The sequence below is a fragment of the Phodopus roborovskii genome, unplaced genomic scaffold (assembly GCF_943737965.1).
Source record: "Phodopus roborovskii unplaced genomic scaffold, PHOROB, whole genome shotgun sequence".
In the NCBI taxonomy this organism is placed as follows: Eukaryota; Metazoa; Chordata; class Mammalia; order Rodentia; family Cricetidae; genus Phodopus; species Phodopus roborovskii.
Genome location: NW_026126511.1, coordinates 2,157,908 through 2,173,900, shown reverse-complemented (window position 1 = coordinate 2,173,900; position 15,993 = coordinate 2,157,908). Strand labels below are relative to the sequence as shown.

The following is a 15,993-nucleotide window of genomic DNA, read 5'->3' as shown; positions in this document are numbered from 1 at the left end:
ATTTCTTGTGTCTGAACAGCACAGGTAGGTTGGGCCTAAGTGGAGTCCCGTCCCACTCAGGGCCCCTCTGTGGCAAGATGGACGGACAGCAAGAACACGTCTCACTCTTCGCTCACACCTAAACCCAGAATTGGCATTCCACTTTCCCCCAGCTTGTGGGCCAAACCTGATCACACACGCACGCACACACACACACCCCGCCGGGCACACACGCGCAGAGACACTGGCAGTCAATTTGAAGGCCCTCTGAGGGGCATGTCTGTTTGTCCTTGGAGAAAGTGAGGCCCAGAGCTCAGCCTGCTCCCCACTGAATGAGGTTTGTGCACTTCCCGGCTTCCCCGGGCAGGCGAGTTCTGTAGTGGGCAGGCCAGGGCTGCTAAGCAGTACATTGGACGTTAGGGTGTGGCTCAGTGCTAGAACACTTGCCTAGCACGCCCGAGGTCCTCGTTTCCACCCCTCCTCCCCCGTATGGACACACTCACTCCAGTCCCCACAGGCCGAGTGTGGGGCTCGGAGGTGCATTGTGCTGTGTAGTAGTGGGTGGGCTAGGTGGCTGTTAGTGTGGGTGGCTGGTTCTCTGGGCGCCATCCTAAAGAAATCCGCAGTTGCTGACCCTAGCTGAGGCTCAGGCAGAAGAGGCAGCAGTTACGTGGGTGTGATGTGGGCCTCTGAGAGATGAACAGAGGCGCCCAAGAGGAGAAAACCCCAGCCAGGCCGTCTTCACCACGTAAGTCTCACAGGTGGAGGAGGGTGCCTGCCTCGGTAGGTGATGAAGACAGCACCTGTGGAATCCGCAGAGAAGACTTGAGGCTGCTCTGAGAAATGCACTGAGGCTCAGATATGGTAATGGAGGAAGAAGATCCTTAGCACAGACAGCCACAGGAAGTGGAGCCTGGGGCCCGACCCAGAGAAGGCACTGGAGTGGCCCCTCCCTGGTGAGAGCATGCTCAGCAGGCATCCGTGTGGACTGTCTCCAGCCAGGCCTCTGTACAGAGTCGTGAGGTCGAGCCTAAACCCTGGCCCCATCCTTTATGTGCCCTTGGTGTCTGGCCTCCTCATTCGCACGCTGAGGAGTATACATAGCAGCTGCACACGGGTGTGATTAAATGCTTGTGAACACGGTGTGTTGGTCCACGACGAAGAATATTCATTCTTAGTCTGTTGAGATTTAAAAATGAGCGGCCACGGGGTTCCAATCAATCAAAAGGGCCGTCGGCTCTCTCCATCCCAAGGCTGCCAGTGCACTTTCCAGGCATCAGGCAGTTGTTCACACATGACCTGGGGCATGCACCCCTCGCCTTACTTTTCCTGGTGCTTAAGGGAAGTGCTGAATAACTTTTGTACTCTGTGACAACTAAGGACGTGACTTACCCGATCGGCACTGCAAAGCTAGAGATAGAAGCACAGGCCTGATCGCGCACGATCTTGCATTTCCAGGGGGTAAGGGCAACAGCCCCAAGACCAGGAAAGGAGCATGCAATAAAGGACTCCCCCATCCTAACATAGCCACTTCCACCGGCCTCCATCAGACCCGCCCTTCAGTGGCTTTAAGACCAGATGGCTCTGTGGAATTAACATAATTTGGACCTTAACTATACTCAATATAGTTAAAGTAGTGATGATTAAAATTTACTTTCCAAGCTGTAGTAATTCAGCACTCAGGAGGCTAACAGCAGAAGCTTTATTTCTCTCTTGAAGCAGGGCCTTGCTCTGCTATGGATGTGACCCTAGCACAGGCTGAGCTCTGGCTCGCAGCTGTCACTCTGCCTCAGCCTCCCAAGGGTTGGGGTTACAAGCATGTGCCTGAGGAAGGGCTTTTATTGAAGACCTGCCTGGGACACATAATGGGTTCAGGGCCAGTCTGGGCTATATATATGGGCCTCTGTCTCAAAAGACAAGGCAAGTCAATTTTATTAAAATGAAGTATTTCCAGGGCATGCACCACAATAAAAGGTTGAAATTATGACTCACTGTATAGTGTTTTGTTTCTTTGCTATTATCTAAATTGGCATCATTATCAACTGAGATACTGTCCTGGGGGAATTTCAGGGTTAGGGGGAACGGAGTTTGATCAGGCATCAGTGTTTAGGAAGGCCGTGCTGCCCACATTAAGGTAGCCACGTGGGCAGGCGGGACAGATACTGTGACGCCCAGCACCAGGGAGGTGGAAACAGGAAGGACCACACGCCCGCATAGAGAATTCTAGGCCAGATAGACTGACGTAGTCTCAAACAAGGAAAGGGTTTTGTAGAGATGGCCGGTGGTTAGGAGCACTGGCTGCCCTTCTGGAGGACCCACGTTCAGGTGGCTCACAAGCATCTATAACTCCAGTCCCAGGGGATCTGACACCTTCTTCTGGCCTCTACAGGCACTGTTCACACACTGATTTACATGCAGGCAGAACATCTTTACACATAATAAATTAAAAAAATTTAAATGGCAAAAATCTAGCCAGGCAGTGGGTGGCACAGGCCTTTAATGCTGTGCTTGGGAGGCAGAGACAGGTGGATCTCTGAGTTCAAGGGCAGCCTGGTCTACAGAGTGAGTTCCAGGACAGAAGCCCTGTCTCTAAAGACAGTAAAGTAAAATAAAATGAAATACAATACAATAAAAATCCTGAAAACTCTTAATTTATAAATTGTACGTTTTACACCCTGATTTATTTAGTCAAATATGGCGATTATAGTTGTAATCCTCACCGCCCCCCCCCACCCCGCGCTTTTTTAACTTAAAGTATATAGATACCAGATACTACCAACTTTCATTCCCTGGAGACCCAAGGGAAACAAAGCATGTATGCATATTTTCTGTCCTAAAAAGAATGTAGCATGTTGACATGCTTTTTCTGAGCAGCTGTCCACAAGCGCTGTCCTGGCCGTTGGGGGAGGGGCTCTTTTGATGCTCTCAGTGGCTGGGTCATCACCTGCTGTTATGTCTTTACTCTTCAGGGGCGCCTTCCCTTAGTTACACCTGTCACTTCTGCCGGTAGTTGGCAGAAGGGTATGGATGGACACTTTCGTTGCATCCTGATTTGTGGGATAAGTCAGTCCCACGAAACATTCCTTGGAACAGTTGTCACAGGACAAATCAAACAAACGGAAAAAAAAAAAAACTAGACAGGTAAGAATCTAGAGGTGTGAATTAAAAAATACGTTCCTTATATTACAGTATTAATATTTTTTTACACTGGTATTGGTGTTTTTACACATATATTGGAATCAGACTTTTGTCTTTTTTTTTTTTTTTTACCCAACTATTGGCAGAAATTGTAACGATAGTGTTCTCAGGAACACGGAACAACTCTACGTCCTGACTTGCTAGGATGGCCTTCTTCTATATATACAGTATCTCACTCTTGAAGTAGAACTTGCTTTTGCTGTTCTCTTGATCTCGGTGCGTTGGTGGGTGGAGTGGCTGTGGGAAGCCGCAACGTGCCGGCGCCGTGGAGGGGGCAGCTGAGACGCCTCCTTGAGACCTGAACAGTCGTCTGTCGGCCGGGTCTGCAGAGCCACCCCGAGGGCGCTGGGCAGTGGGTGGCGTGCGGGTTGCTGTGCTGCGAAGCCCAGCGCAGCCTCTTACCTCCCGTTGGACGCCTTGGAGTGGATCATGACCTGCGACTCCGTCATCTCCCGTGAGTTTTCTTCGGGGGCTGACCTCACTGCACTGGAGATGGACACGCTGACCTGACGCCGCAGCATCTTCATGACCTTCCGCTTGTACCCTTTGCAAGCGAAGAAGTAGATGAAGGGGTCCATGCAGCAGTTGACATTCATCAGGCACACGGTGAAGTGCAGAGAGATCTGGAAGGACTTCCTCGGGCCACACCCCAGGGCCTCGGGGGAGCAGAGTGTCCTGATCATGTGCTGGATGATTGACAGGTGGTAAGGTGTGAAGCAGAGAACGAACACGACGATGATGAAGACAATTGTATTGAGGGCTTTCCTGTTCACGCCGGACTTCTCGGTCAGCGGGTTCCGCCTGGCGGTCCTGAAGAGCTTGCAGCAGATGCGGGAGTAGCAGATGAGAATGACCACAAGGGGCAGCACGTAGCCCAGCAGGCACGCCCCGAGCAGAATCCAGGGGAGGGAGGCCGTCTCTTCGAAGTTGGGGTACTCCATGCAAGTGGTCCTGCCGGCCTCCTGCTTTGACATGGGTCTGGTGAGCAGGGGCAGCGTTTGGGCGAATACCAGCACCCAGACAGATATGCAGACGCCCTTTGCGTACTCGATCCTTTTAATCTTGTTGTAGCGCAGAGGATGCACCACTGCAAAGAAGCGGTCTATGCTCAGGCAGGTCATGAAGTTCACGCCCGCGTACGTGTTAATGTAGAACAGCAGGGCGGTTATCCGGCACAGGGCATCTCCGACCCGCCAGTCAAAACCCAGCGCATAATAGGCTATCCGAGTGGGCAACGCCGTGGTAAAGAGGATGTCAGAAATCACCAAGTTCATCGAATAGAGGGTGGTTGAGTTGATTTTTTTCCTGTTTTGAACAATGACGACCAAAGCCAGCAGGTTCCCCACCAGACCAATGATGAAGACGAGGCTGTAGTGCAAGGGGATTAATACCCTGGCTGTGTCCTGGTGTGCATAGAGGTCACAGCGGTTGCCCTGAGAAGTCGCCAGTGCCGTAGTAGAAAAGTTGTCAGCCATTTCTGTATCCAGCAGGGGTCGGGGGGGGGGGTGGGGTGGTGTCACTAGGAAGAGAGCAAGCAGGGACCATTTAGCTAAAACGATTCAGCTCGGCTCTTCAGCCATTTATACATCCACTTTAACATTTTCAGCATGTAAATCTCAACTGGAACAAACCGAGGACAAACATTTATGTGTTTGCTTTCACAGTTAGTGGCTTCGTCAGAACCCCCTACCTAGCAAAGGAAACATTACCGGCGAAATAGGTCAACTGCATTTTTTTTTTTTTTTTTTTTCTTTTTCAACAAGTGCACAGCTTTAGGCAGAAATCCCCCCCCCCACCCGGTCTGAATCATTGTGTGGTTAAGAATAAAAATCATGTAAAGTACCCCACATTTTACACAGGCATTAAACTTGGCTTTTAAGTTGAATTTAGGTTAAGCCTTTTTTTTTTTCTTTTTTCTTTTTTCTTTTTTTTTTTTTTTCTTGGTCTTCCAAATGCATATCACTACCAGGAAATGAAATCAGTGACACATGCAGTGACTGTAGCATCTCATGGGTGTGAGGCTGAAAAGTATAAGAGATACTCTTGGGCCCTGCTAGGAACTGAGAGTTACTCTTGCTTAAGGGGGGAAAAAATGAGAAAGAAATAGTACTCCTAACTAAAAGGGAAGAAAAAGAAGAAAATGAAGATAAACACGGTGCTGGATAGCTGTGACACCAGCCAATGTGGAGGCTAACAAGATCTCAGTGACACCCTTTCTCAAAATGAAAAATTAATAATAATAATTTAAAAAAAAACAGTCAAGTTGGAAGGGTCGGTGCTGCCCAGCAGTAGCATCTCTTTCTCGCCATGTGTGAGATTGTTGGGTTGCGTGGGATGGGGGAGCTCAAGCTGCTTCAGGTAAGAAATTTTAAGCTGGGCTTACAGTATGCGTTGAGCCCACTAAGGGTAACGTAATGTGACGTTTTTTGTGGCGTGCCTTAGGAGCAAACAAACCTCCGAGGCAGTGTAGTCATGTGCCTTTCAACTCCTGGGTGTTATGATGGTCGACTCCGCAGTTTTCCCGAAGCGTTGCATCTGTATCCCTCAGCGCTCCAGTGTGCTAGTGCATAGTTTAGGAAGCTACTCCCTCGCTGCACCTTTGAATTGTTGAAATTTTTCTCCTTGGTCATAAATAAAGCTAAGACAGATTTTTTTTTTTTTTTAAGCCCTAACTTGGAATTCAGACAGTAAAATTCCACGTAAAAGAGTGAATAGCAATAAAGGCTAACTGAGCAATAAGTTCTGCCATTCCATTTTAAATAACAACAACAATAATAATGAAATCACGCGGAAGTCACCAGGGTTAAGGCAGCCTTTGGGTGCCTCTTTTGCTGCTGCTGCTGCTGCTGCCTTTTAAATGAGAAGTCCTCTGTGAAGACCGCCTGAGAGCTCCGCCTCCAGACCCACCCTTGTGCGCCTCTGCTGCTTGGTGGGCTGGGCTCTGTTCCCTCCTTTGCCAGCCTGAGAAGAGGGATGCTCACTGGCCCCCAGCTCTGCTGCGGTGTGTGCTGCTTGACAGTCTACAAATAAAACCTAAAGCAAAACCGAACTACGTGAGACGAGGCATCTTGCCTCCCGAAGACCAAAAATGAAACTGATAGACGAGAAAATGGAGACTGGAAAGTAGAAGATGCAGAAGAAAGTGAAAATGTAATGGATTGAAAGGTTCAGAATAAAGCCGTGGGAAAACAAATACCATCCAAACCCCACCGAGGACGGGGTCAAGGCAGCTTCGGTACTAATAGAAATATAGCATTACTGCCAAAGTCTTTGGGCGATGGTGATGCACGCCTTTGATCCCAGCACTTGGGAGGCAGAGGCAGGTGGATCTCTGTGAGTTCAAGTCAACCTGGGGTGCAGAGTGAGTTCCAGGACAGCCAACACAGAGAGAGACCCTGTCTCAAAAGCAAACAACAAACAAACAAACAATCCCCCACACGAAGTATATAAAAATAATTATGAAATGTACCAGACTGTTAAAATTTGATGTAGTTTAAGGAAAAAAAATAACAAGTCTACAACCATAATGGACAATCGTGGATCTGAATAACCTGGAGAAGAAGAAAATGAAAGGCTTTGGAGATTTTTACAGGTGGGTTTAAACGTTTGTAAAGTATAAGTGAAAGACATAAACATGTCTCAAACTCATCCATACAGCAGAGGAGTCTCAAGACATCCAGAAAGCATTTACTGAGCAGGTTACACAGCCTGGCTATAGTACAGCTAAAATAGAAACCAGTAATAAGACAACGAAGAGTGAATTTGGAAATGAAAACCTTTGAGTTAAAAGAGACACCACACTGGAAATTTTTGAGATGCTTAAAATGAAATAAAAAGAAAGATTGAAGGTAGATGCTGGCCATGCAGCTTGAGGAGGCGGAAAACTGAGTCTGTCCAGCTAAACCAGAAGTAAATAAGAAGAGAACCGTGAGATCAAGAACCGTGTGAACAAAGGCAAACATAGGCTTTGTGGATTGTGTAGGAACAAAAACACAGAGGCTCTCTCACCTTGGAGGCAAAAGAAATAAGGGTAGGAAACTTCCCACTTATGTGGGAAGGCCCTCCTCTGCTGTGTTCAGGAAGCAAGGCTGGACACAAGGGAGAGCGTGGCCTCTTGACAAGGCTTGTCTCCAAGGAAAGGGCTCCAACAGCTCCCACGAGCATTTTTTTTCTCCCTAACTTTTGTGAGAATTTTTCCCCCCTGAAAATTTCACCTACCACCACTTTCAAGGGGTTTTTCAAAGCAAGTCCATGGCATCTGATCTTAAACTAAATTGTAATGGGGGGGGGTGGGATGGGGGAGAAATGTGCGTGGAGTTGCAGAATCTCCGTGTGTTAACCGCCGCAGTAAAGATTAGGAGAGCCACCTGATATAGGAGGGGAGGGAGGGCTGCCGATGCTTGTCAGCTTTTAACAATCCCCAGGTGAGTCTTAGCGTAGACTGCTGATACAGCTGTGTAGCGCCTGATACAGCTAAAAAAAAAAAAAAGAAAAAAGAAAAAAGAAAAAGAAAAAATGGGAGCGGCTTCGGAACAGCTCAGATGTGGGAGTATCCAGCCCAGCATCTACTGAAATAAATACAAGAATGCAAACCTGTGAACAGCTCACACTCTTGCAGTAAGGATGCTTTATGGTTTGGCCATGCTGTGGAATGTGAAAGTGGCAATGCAAGACTATTTCTTGACAGGAAGTGATGGTAAGGAAACCTGATTACATGACATGCTACTCTGGGGGGGTGTGTGTGGGTGTGGGGGGGAGTGTAGCACCAACGCACGTGTGCACACACATAGAGAGATGCCTGCTTGGATATTATATATGGAGAAAACAGCACTGGATGAGTGATTTGGGGATTTGTGTCCGTGCAGCCTAAATCTGCACTGACTGTGGACTGAGTGAATGACGTGAGGAGACGATTTAACTGGAGGAAGAATTAAAGAGCGGCGTCCCCTGACTCTTTTCAGACGTAGCTCAGCCCCTTAATGCCGTACCCACTCACTGTAACTGCCCGCCTCTGAACAGCGTCTGGCAAGACCGCATGTGGACCTAAGAAGGTAAAGGCCACGCTGGGCCCTGCTGCATGATCCTCCGCCCAGTCCTTTGCAGGGGTCTCACCAGCCCTCAAAGAAGTGAGGGATTGTGGTTTCGGACTTCAGGCAGCAGCATGACACATGTGGTCAGCTTTCCACCGAGAGCAGGGGAAGCCAGCCCTGAGGCGAGGCCGTGCAGGGGTGGCAGCTGACCGCTGTTGTCTCTGAGCCAGCCAGAGACAACACTTCTAGAGCGTGGACATGCACACAGCCTAGGTCAGAGAGCGGCCTAGCTAAGGGAGATGGGGGTGGTGTACAAATGGGCTCATTTTGGACACAGCAGCTTCCGGGCATTGATTGAGTCTGCAAGGTAACTGTTACATGGCCACTACCCTCACTCTTCCATTCTGTCTTCTCTGTGTCCTCAGCGCTATAATTTTAGTAGACCCTGTCATCTCCATATAGAGGGGGAAATCCTTCTGTGACCTTGGCTGCTGTTATCCCGTTCTTAGTCCAACAGATCTCAATGTATTATGTCCCGTCAGAGTTAGAAGGCGTTCCTTTCTTTAATCGTCTTCTGGGCTGCTCCTGTGAGGGTTAGTCTAGCAAACACTGCTTTTTGTGTTTCTAGTCTGCATACGCTAGGTCCTGGGAAGGCAGAGCGACACCTTTTCTATATCAGAGGACCCAGAATTGAAGGACAGATGTTCGGTGTCCCGCTGCCCCGCTGGAATCGCCAGTCCCGACTCAGCATTGAGGGCTGTATTCCCCATGCATTCCCGTGTCCTGTTTGCCGCTGTATTTACTGTGCCTGCATCCGTCCCAAATTCTCTTTTAACCATTCAAAGTGTAACTTACATTTAACTCACTTCAGTTACTTCTAATTGTAATTACTATTAGGCAGCAGCTCCTGACGCGTCTGGGGTATATATGTACATGCACACACACAGACCTGTGTGTGAGAGAGAGCCACACCTGGAAGTACTGTGACATGTCACTGCATGGGGAAGGCCCAGAGTGTGTCCTAAGTCTGCCTCCTTCAGAACACTAAAGCTTATAAGGCTGTAGTTTCAGTACAACGCTTTGGATGAAGTTTGTACTTGACTCCACATTCTGCGTTCTAAAGGACAGGAATCAAGATGCTGACATCCTTCCCAAGGGCGCAGACGGTAACTAAGCTGCATAAAATGGAATTTTTCTTGCATGTTGACCCTCCTGAGGAACACGGTATTCCTGACATTATGTACCCTCTAACAGAAAAAGGGTATTGTCCCTACATTCCCAGGATCTAGCATACGTAGGCTGCTAAGCAGCAGAGGCAGCTTGTTCTAACGTAACATTTGATCTTTTATTGCTGTCGTCCTAATGTGTGTAAAACAGATCACCTTCCATAGTCCTTCCCCGATGTTCTTGAAAGTGGTGTGGTGTGTGTGTGTGTGTGTGTATGCGTGTGTGCATGCGTGTGTGTGTGTGTGTTTGTTTGTAAAATTTATTTCCTTGCCCACAGAGTTGCTGACATTTCTTGAGATACTATCATTTCATCCTTGCATAACCAGACATGTTGACATGCAGTGACAGTTTTTCTTTTTCTAGACATAAAAAAGAAGGGGGAGGGGAAGGGTCCCCCTAAAACTCATTTATGAGAGTTTGAGAAAGTTGCCTAAGCTCTGATATAATTTGTGCTCAGGAAACATTTACCCTGAGAACCAGCATGAAGGCGTTTGTGAGTTTTCAAAGGCCACATAGACTTCTGCTATCCTGACTCATTTTCTTGAATAGTTAGAGGGCTCTTTTTAGGATTTACCCATGACAGAAACAGAGCAAAACCTTCACCACAGTCAAAAGATTTGGCTCACACTAAAAGAATAGCTTTGGGCTCTCAGCTTTTTGAAAAATGTCACCATCAATCTCCTATATTTATTCTGAGAATTGTCAGTGCCTTAAATCAAAGAGAGGGTGCTCTGTTGCTTCAGCGTTGAGGGTGTCTGAGCTGTCGGTTGTTAACTTTGGACAGACTGGGTTGCACTGTCAGAGGCAGGGGGATGACTTTGCCTGTGTGTGCCCAAGAGGGAGTTACGCTTTGAAAACCCACCAGAAGGGCCACGGAGAGCGTGGAGGCACAGATAGAAATTATGGATGTGTGTGTTGTCAACTGACAAGTGATCCAGCCCTTCCCCGGTTTTTGAAGGCATGCTTTTGGCTTTTTTCTTGGAGAAAGATAAGGTTGTGGGGGGGGGGATGCTTAGAGTTGGGGGGGGATAAAATGACTGAAAAGGGAAGGAAGCGGGAAGGCACGGCACAGTGGAATACGACGAGGGGATGGGAAGACACAGGGGTAACAGAATACGGGGAGGGGGGTGTGGGAAGGCATACAGGGGTGTCCTCCTCCAAGGGAGCAGGGACAGCAAGCATTAGCCAGTAGCTGAGGCTGTCACAATGCCCCTGATAGCAGACCTGCTACCTGGAAGGAAGACATCTCTCTTTGCATGTGCGTTTGTCAGAGCATCTTTGTTCCTGTTTGAACAGGGACATCTGAGTTCAGCCCCTGTCCACACCTGCAGCCTTTTCTAGTTGGCTGCCTGTGAAGTGGGCGGGTGGCAAGTGTCAAGTCCAGCTTGCAGCAGAAGGGATACCGGATCCCATTTGTCCAGTTGTCCATCCCCGTGGCTGTTAATAACCGGGCCATACCACAGTGACCTAGCTGAGCAAATGTATTACTAAGGCCTCTCTACCGCGTGGTCATCTGTGAACCCTGACTTGCTGTGTCTGTGCGTGTCGGCTGTCGCCTCCTCCTCCTGTATCCTTTCCCCAGACTGGACAGAACGCACTGACTTTATTCCCGGGAGAGTTGAGCATACTCAGCCTGTTTGAAGGGAGCTCACTCTTCTCTGGCTTTTTGGAAGTGTGCTGAGTCAAGGGGCCAGAGCGGTCAGCTCTGTTACACTGATGCTGAGCCTATGGCATAGCCTGCCTGCCTGCGAACAGCGTGCAGGGGTCCGCAGAAGACCACTGGCAGCAGAGAGACCCTTTCAAGACTGGGAAGCCGTGTCCCCCGTCTGCATTTTGCCCTCAGCGCCTCCCGGGTGCTGGACTCTGGTGGGCACTCAGTGAAGGCCAGCTCATTGGAGAGCTACCTGTTAGAACCGAGGGAAGAGAGTTTGAACCTCTCCTGCACGTTTGGGGGGGGGGACTGGACGTATTCCGGATATTTTTCTCGCCACCTTTCAGTAATTATTCCTCGTGTGGCTTTTGGCAGCTTTAGTGCTTACTATGAGAGTTGCAAAAGGAAATGATGACAGGTATAAGTTACTGTGAGAAGTTAAAGGAGGCTCCTGTTTGCACTCATTTCGGCACAAGGAAGGCAGGTGCCCCACGCTTGCCTGGGGCGGGATTTGTGGGATCTTACACGAGGGATTGCTCATCGATAGCAGAAAGGGCTGTGCCAAGAAGGTGTGTGTGCCTAGAATTATATTGCTCTGGGTTTAGAGAGCTTCGGCTGCTGAAGGGAGTTTTATGCTCTCAGCTAAGCCCCTTATTTTGTGGGAGTGCTGAATGAAGGCTGAGCCCAGTGGTTTGCTCAGGGTCCCTCAGGGTAGGACTCACATGGGCGTCCAGGGCTCTGTCCTTCCCCAGCTACTGGGCCTTTCCCTGCAGCCCCGAACTCTGCCCCGTGCCCACCCTGCACCGCAGTGTCTGCCTCCTTATCTGACTCTCTGCTGTCTGCAGTCCCTCCACGGTGGCCTGGTGGCCTCCTCCCTTGAGGGTCCTTCAGCTGGGGCCTAGAGATGAGGCCAAGATTGCTGTCCTCGTGGTTTCCTTTATCATGGCTAGTCACCGTCGCCTCAGTTGTCCTCAGCCCCTGGGCGTTTTTCTCCTTCCTTCCTGTTCTTTTCTTTTGTTTCCTTTTTTTTTTTTTTTTTTTTTTTTTTTTTTGCTGCAAATCTGTACCCGGACACTCTCCCTGCCTTAACCCTGAACCCTTAACTCTGCCCCTGGAAGCTTCTTCATCTCTACCCCCTCCCGCCCTACCCCAGGAAGGCAGGGTATTGTTGAGGTTGTGGTTTTGTCTCTCACACTCCTGTGAAGCCCGAGAGTGGGGATGTAAGCTGGCTCCTTCCACCCCAAAGATTAAAAAAAAAAAACAAACAAACCGGCGGATCTCAGCTCCCCTAGTCCTTGCTGGAGAGCGCTCCTTTAGGGACAGGCATGCAAGCCCGATGAGTAGTCATGATTTCCTAGCCAGCCGTGCAGCCACTCACTGAAGCCAGGGTGACAGAGCCCCCCGCGGCTGACATCACAGCCGTAGCTGTTAAGTTTAAACTCACTCTTTGCCGCCAGAGGAAAAAAAATCACATTCAACACAGGACGTGTTATCCCTAGTTCCTGTTTCCAGGACCAAGGTACCATGGGTGGAAAGTGAGTCAAAACAGGAAGGATTTTCAGAAATTTTGACATATACCTGCTCATTTGTGTCTGAGAATGAGGAGAGAGATTGGAGGACTTTAATGGAGTGATCATTAATTTATGGCATCTTTTAAGTTGAATAAAGGAGAGTTGAGTGTTTGAGGTTTGGTTTTTAGGATAGGGTCTCCTGCTCTCCTGGCTAGCCTCAAACTCGTGACAATAGTGGAGAATTGTACGTGTGTGTGACCTGAGCACAGCCAGGGCGGACAGGGGGACACTGCCCACCTCCAGTACCTCAGCCCTTACTGCGGCAGAGAGAAGGGTCCCCTGTAGACACCTTCATCTACTGGTGCACAGCCTCTGTGCACCCTCTCTACATCGTAGACTGCGGCAGCTCTACCTACAGCCACTGTCTAGTGAATGCCTCGCTCGGAGCCCCGGGGTGAGCTCAGTTGTCACAGTGTCTACCCCGCCGCCGGGTGACTGATCATGGCACTAAGTAACTCTAGGAAGCCGGGGCCAGAAGTAGCTTAGAAAAGGACTTGTTACCACAGCCACCCACGTACAGGGTGAGCCTGTAAGCGAGCGGCTGGTGGAGCCTTGCACCTTGGTAGCTTTAGGCTCACAAAGTGCCCTCGGGCCCCAGAGACACACACTCTGAGGTACTAGAGAGCAGTGTGACCGTCCCTGCCTGAGAGTCTTAACAACGTAAAATGTTACAGAAAGTGGACATCCTCAGATAGGTTCAAGAAAGTGATTTGCACAAACATGATAGTGCCTCGTCCCTCTGTGGGTGGATGGGCAGGGCGAGCGTGGTGAGCGGTGTCCCAGCACTTACTATGAGAGGCTGAGAGGCAGTGCTAGGGGAACTCGGTTGAAGCCTTGCGCAGCTTGCGTGAGGCCCAGCATTTATGGATAATGGAGCCTAGGCTTGAGGACCGACCCCGAGTCCTCCCTCTCTTAACAATTGCACCCGGCTGTACTCAGGGGGACACAGAAGCTACTTAGCCAGGAAATACCACCACACCGACAAAACCCCCTCACTGTCCTTTAGAGGAAGTTCCTTCGTGACTTACATTTTGTTGGGCATTTCTGTAAAACCTCCACTCTGACCCTGGAAATTGAGCTCTTGCAAATCACTACATACAATTCTTCTACGATTTTTTTCTTTCCAAATTCCTAGACTGTAAATGTTGAGACTTATTTAGCATACCAGTAACCTAATAATAGAAACCAATGACATAGGTCTTTTTTTCCCCCCCCCCACCTATTATTAGTTGGTCTTTCCAAGGATTTTGCTTCTAAATCAGCGAACCCCAGCCTGATCCCAGTCATCTTTACTGGTGGGAGAATAAACTGATAATATATATATATATATATATATATATATATATATATATGCAGAAAATACTGTTCTACACCCGAAGCTTTAGAGAATAAGTCCCTGGCCCCAGGAATTGTACCACTGAGAGTCTCTGAGAAATACTAGGTATCAAAAAGACTTTTCTGCACATAAATGCATGCCAAGTACTCCAAATGCAATGGCTTTTTAATTAGGCTAACTGATCATACTGAATACAAAATATATCCAAACATAGGAACACTCTATTTCAGTACGATTGTCCCCCTCCCCTTCATATGAAAGAAACCCAAAATGCTGATGTTTACTTGTCTTGTGAATTCACACAGAAGTGGTCTTTTGATGGAAGTGTTTCTTTCCGTCTGGCTTAGTAGCTAATTTGAACTGCCAACAACCCCAAAGATATCCCAGCACCTAGTTATTCCAATACACTCTTTCCTTTCAAACCTTTACCTTAAAGTTAGGCTTTCAAAGTAGTCCTCAAAGAGGAGAGTGTCCGGTACTCACATATCGGCCAGGCGGCTAGGGCCTCCCTTGCAGCAGCCCCAAGTCAGCTAGCTGGGCACGTTGCTTTAAGAGAGACCGAGCAGGCGCCCTTTTATGGTGGCGCCCTTTTCCTGCCTCCTGTGACCAAGCCTATCTACCACCAGTCAGCCTCGCTAAAGCGTGTCTGCTTTTTTTTCAAATGGGAAGTGAGATTTTTTTTTTTTTTCCCTGATACTGATTTAAAAAAAAAAAAAAAAAAAAAAAAAAAACCCAAAAGCCCCTTGGACTTTGAGAATTGCTGTTATCTATGGAACTTTTAAAATTTTTCCATAAAGATTTAAGTCTTAAATTTTTTTTTTTTGAAGCAATAAACTTTATTTAAGCAGAGAGAGGTGGGGGTATAGACACTGTTGACTTTATGTTGACATTTTACCTGAAGTTTGGGTTAAGAAAGTGTCAATTCTAATAGTGCTGCCTGCCTGCCTGCCTGCCTGCCTGCCTGCCTGCCTGCCTGCCTGCCTGCCTGCCTGGAAACACGGAGGGAGCAGGGTTACTTCACGCCACCCGGATGGTAACAGGTGTCCCTCGTAGCACATAAGTTAGTTACGATTTCAGTCGAGGGCGGCCTACTGAATCTGTGACTGTGGATGTAGAGTTGGGGAGCACATTGCGTCCGGCCTCTGGCACAGGATGGAAAAGGTCTATCCGGCACGCCTGATAGTCCCCGTTCCCTTACTTGGATCCCGCGGGGCCCCATAGAGTGCTCAGAACAAGGCAGAGAGGTGGTGGCCGCCCTTGTCCGGCATATGGGGTGGGAGCTGCTTCTGGAGAACAAAGGTCACCTGGGCTGGATCCGGGGTGGTGGAGGGCAGAGGTCTTAGGACAGGCGGTTGCGTGGACTGAGAATACTCGGCCTCATAGCACTACAGCCCTGTCTCCCTGCACAGAGTGATGGTTCAGAGCGTGTCCATCAACCATCCCTACCCCAGGGAGCAGGGGATGGGTCAGCAGGACGGGGTGCAGGGGCAGATCTTCAAGTCAAAGGAGAAGGTCAGACAAAGTCGGAAATACTTGGTTTACAGTGGGGTGTGCCCTTTGTTTGTTTGTTTGCTTGTTTTTTCTTTTCTTTCTTTTTTTTTTAATAAGACGCTTTGGTAAACTAGTTGAATTTTTTTTTTTTTTTTTTTTTTTTTTTTTTGAGGAATGAATGCTATAAGAGAGAACTGAGTCGTTTTGATAGGAAACTGTAGCTTTATTTACTGCAGAGCCCTTAAAAGCTTGTTTATTTATTTTGCATGCGTGTGTTTGTGTGTTTGCACACATGCCTGCAGCATGCTGTGCCGAGGTATACATAGGAGATCAGAGAACAACCGTTAGGAGCTGATTCTTCTCCCCCTCGTTGTCGTCTACCCCGTGGGTCCTGGGGACACGTTCCTTTACCCACTGAGCCATCCTGGCAGCCTCCCGGGGGTAAAGAAAGGCCTTCTTGATCCAGGGTGCTGGGAAAATTGCCTTTTGGAGATACGCTTAAAGCCGAAG

At 48.7% G+C, this 15,993-nt stretch overlaps 2 protein-coding genes across 2 annotated transcripts in view; one reads left to right on the top strand and one right to left on the bottom strand.

Annotated features, from left to right (window-relative positions):
• Ubac2 (UBA domain containing 2) overlaps positions 1–15,993 on the top strand; it is a 143,778-nt gene that overhangs the window by 71,530 nt on the left and 56,255 nt on the right. The gene's annotated exons all lie outside the window — the stretch shown is intronic.
• Gpr183 (G protein-coupled receptor 183) lies at positions 2,651–4,883 on the bottom strand. Its single transcript, XM_051195200.1, has one exon. It carries the CDS (start codon positions 4,650–4,652, stop codon positions 3,576–3,578), a length of 1,077 nt encoding a protein of 358 aa, XP_051051157.1. The 5' UTR covers positions 4,653–4,883; the 3' UTR covers positions 2,651–3,575.

Coding starts and splice junctions, on each gene's coding strand:
- Gpr183 (XM_051195200.1), bottom strand. CDS start 4,652: ATGGCTGACAACTTTTCTACTACGGCACTGGCGACTTCTCAGGGCAAC.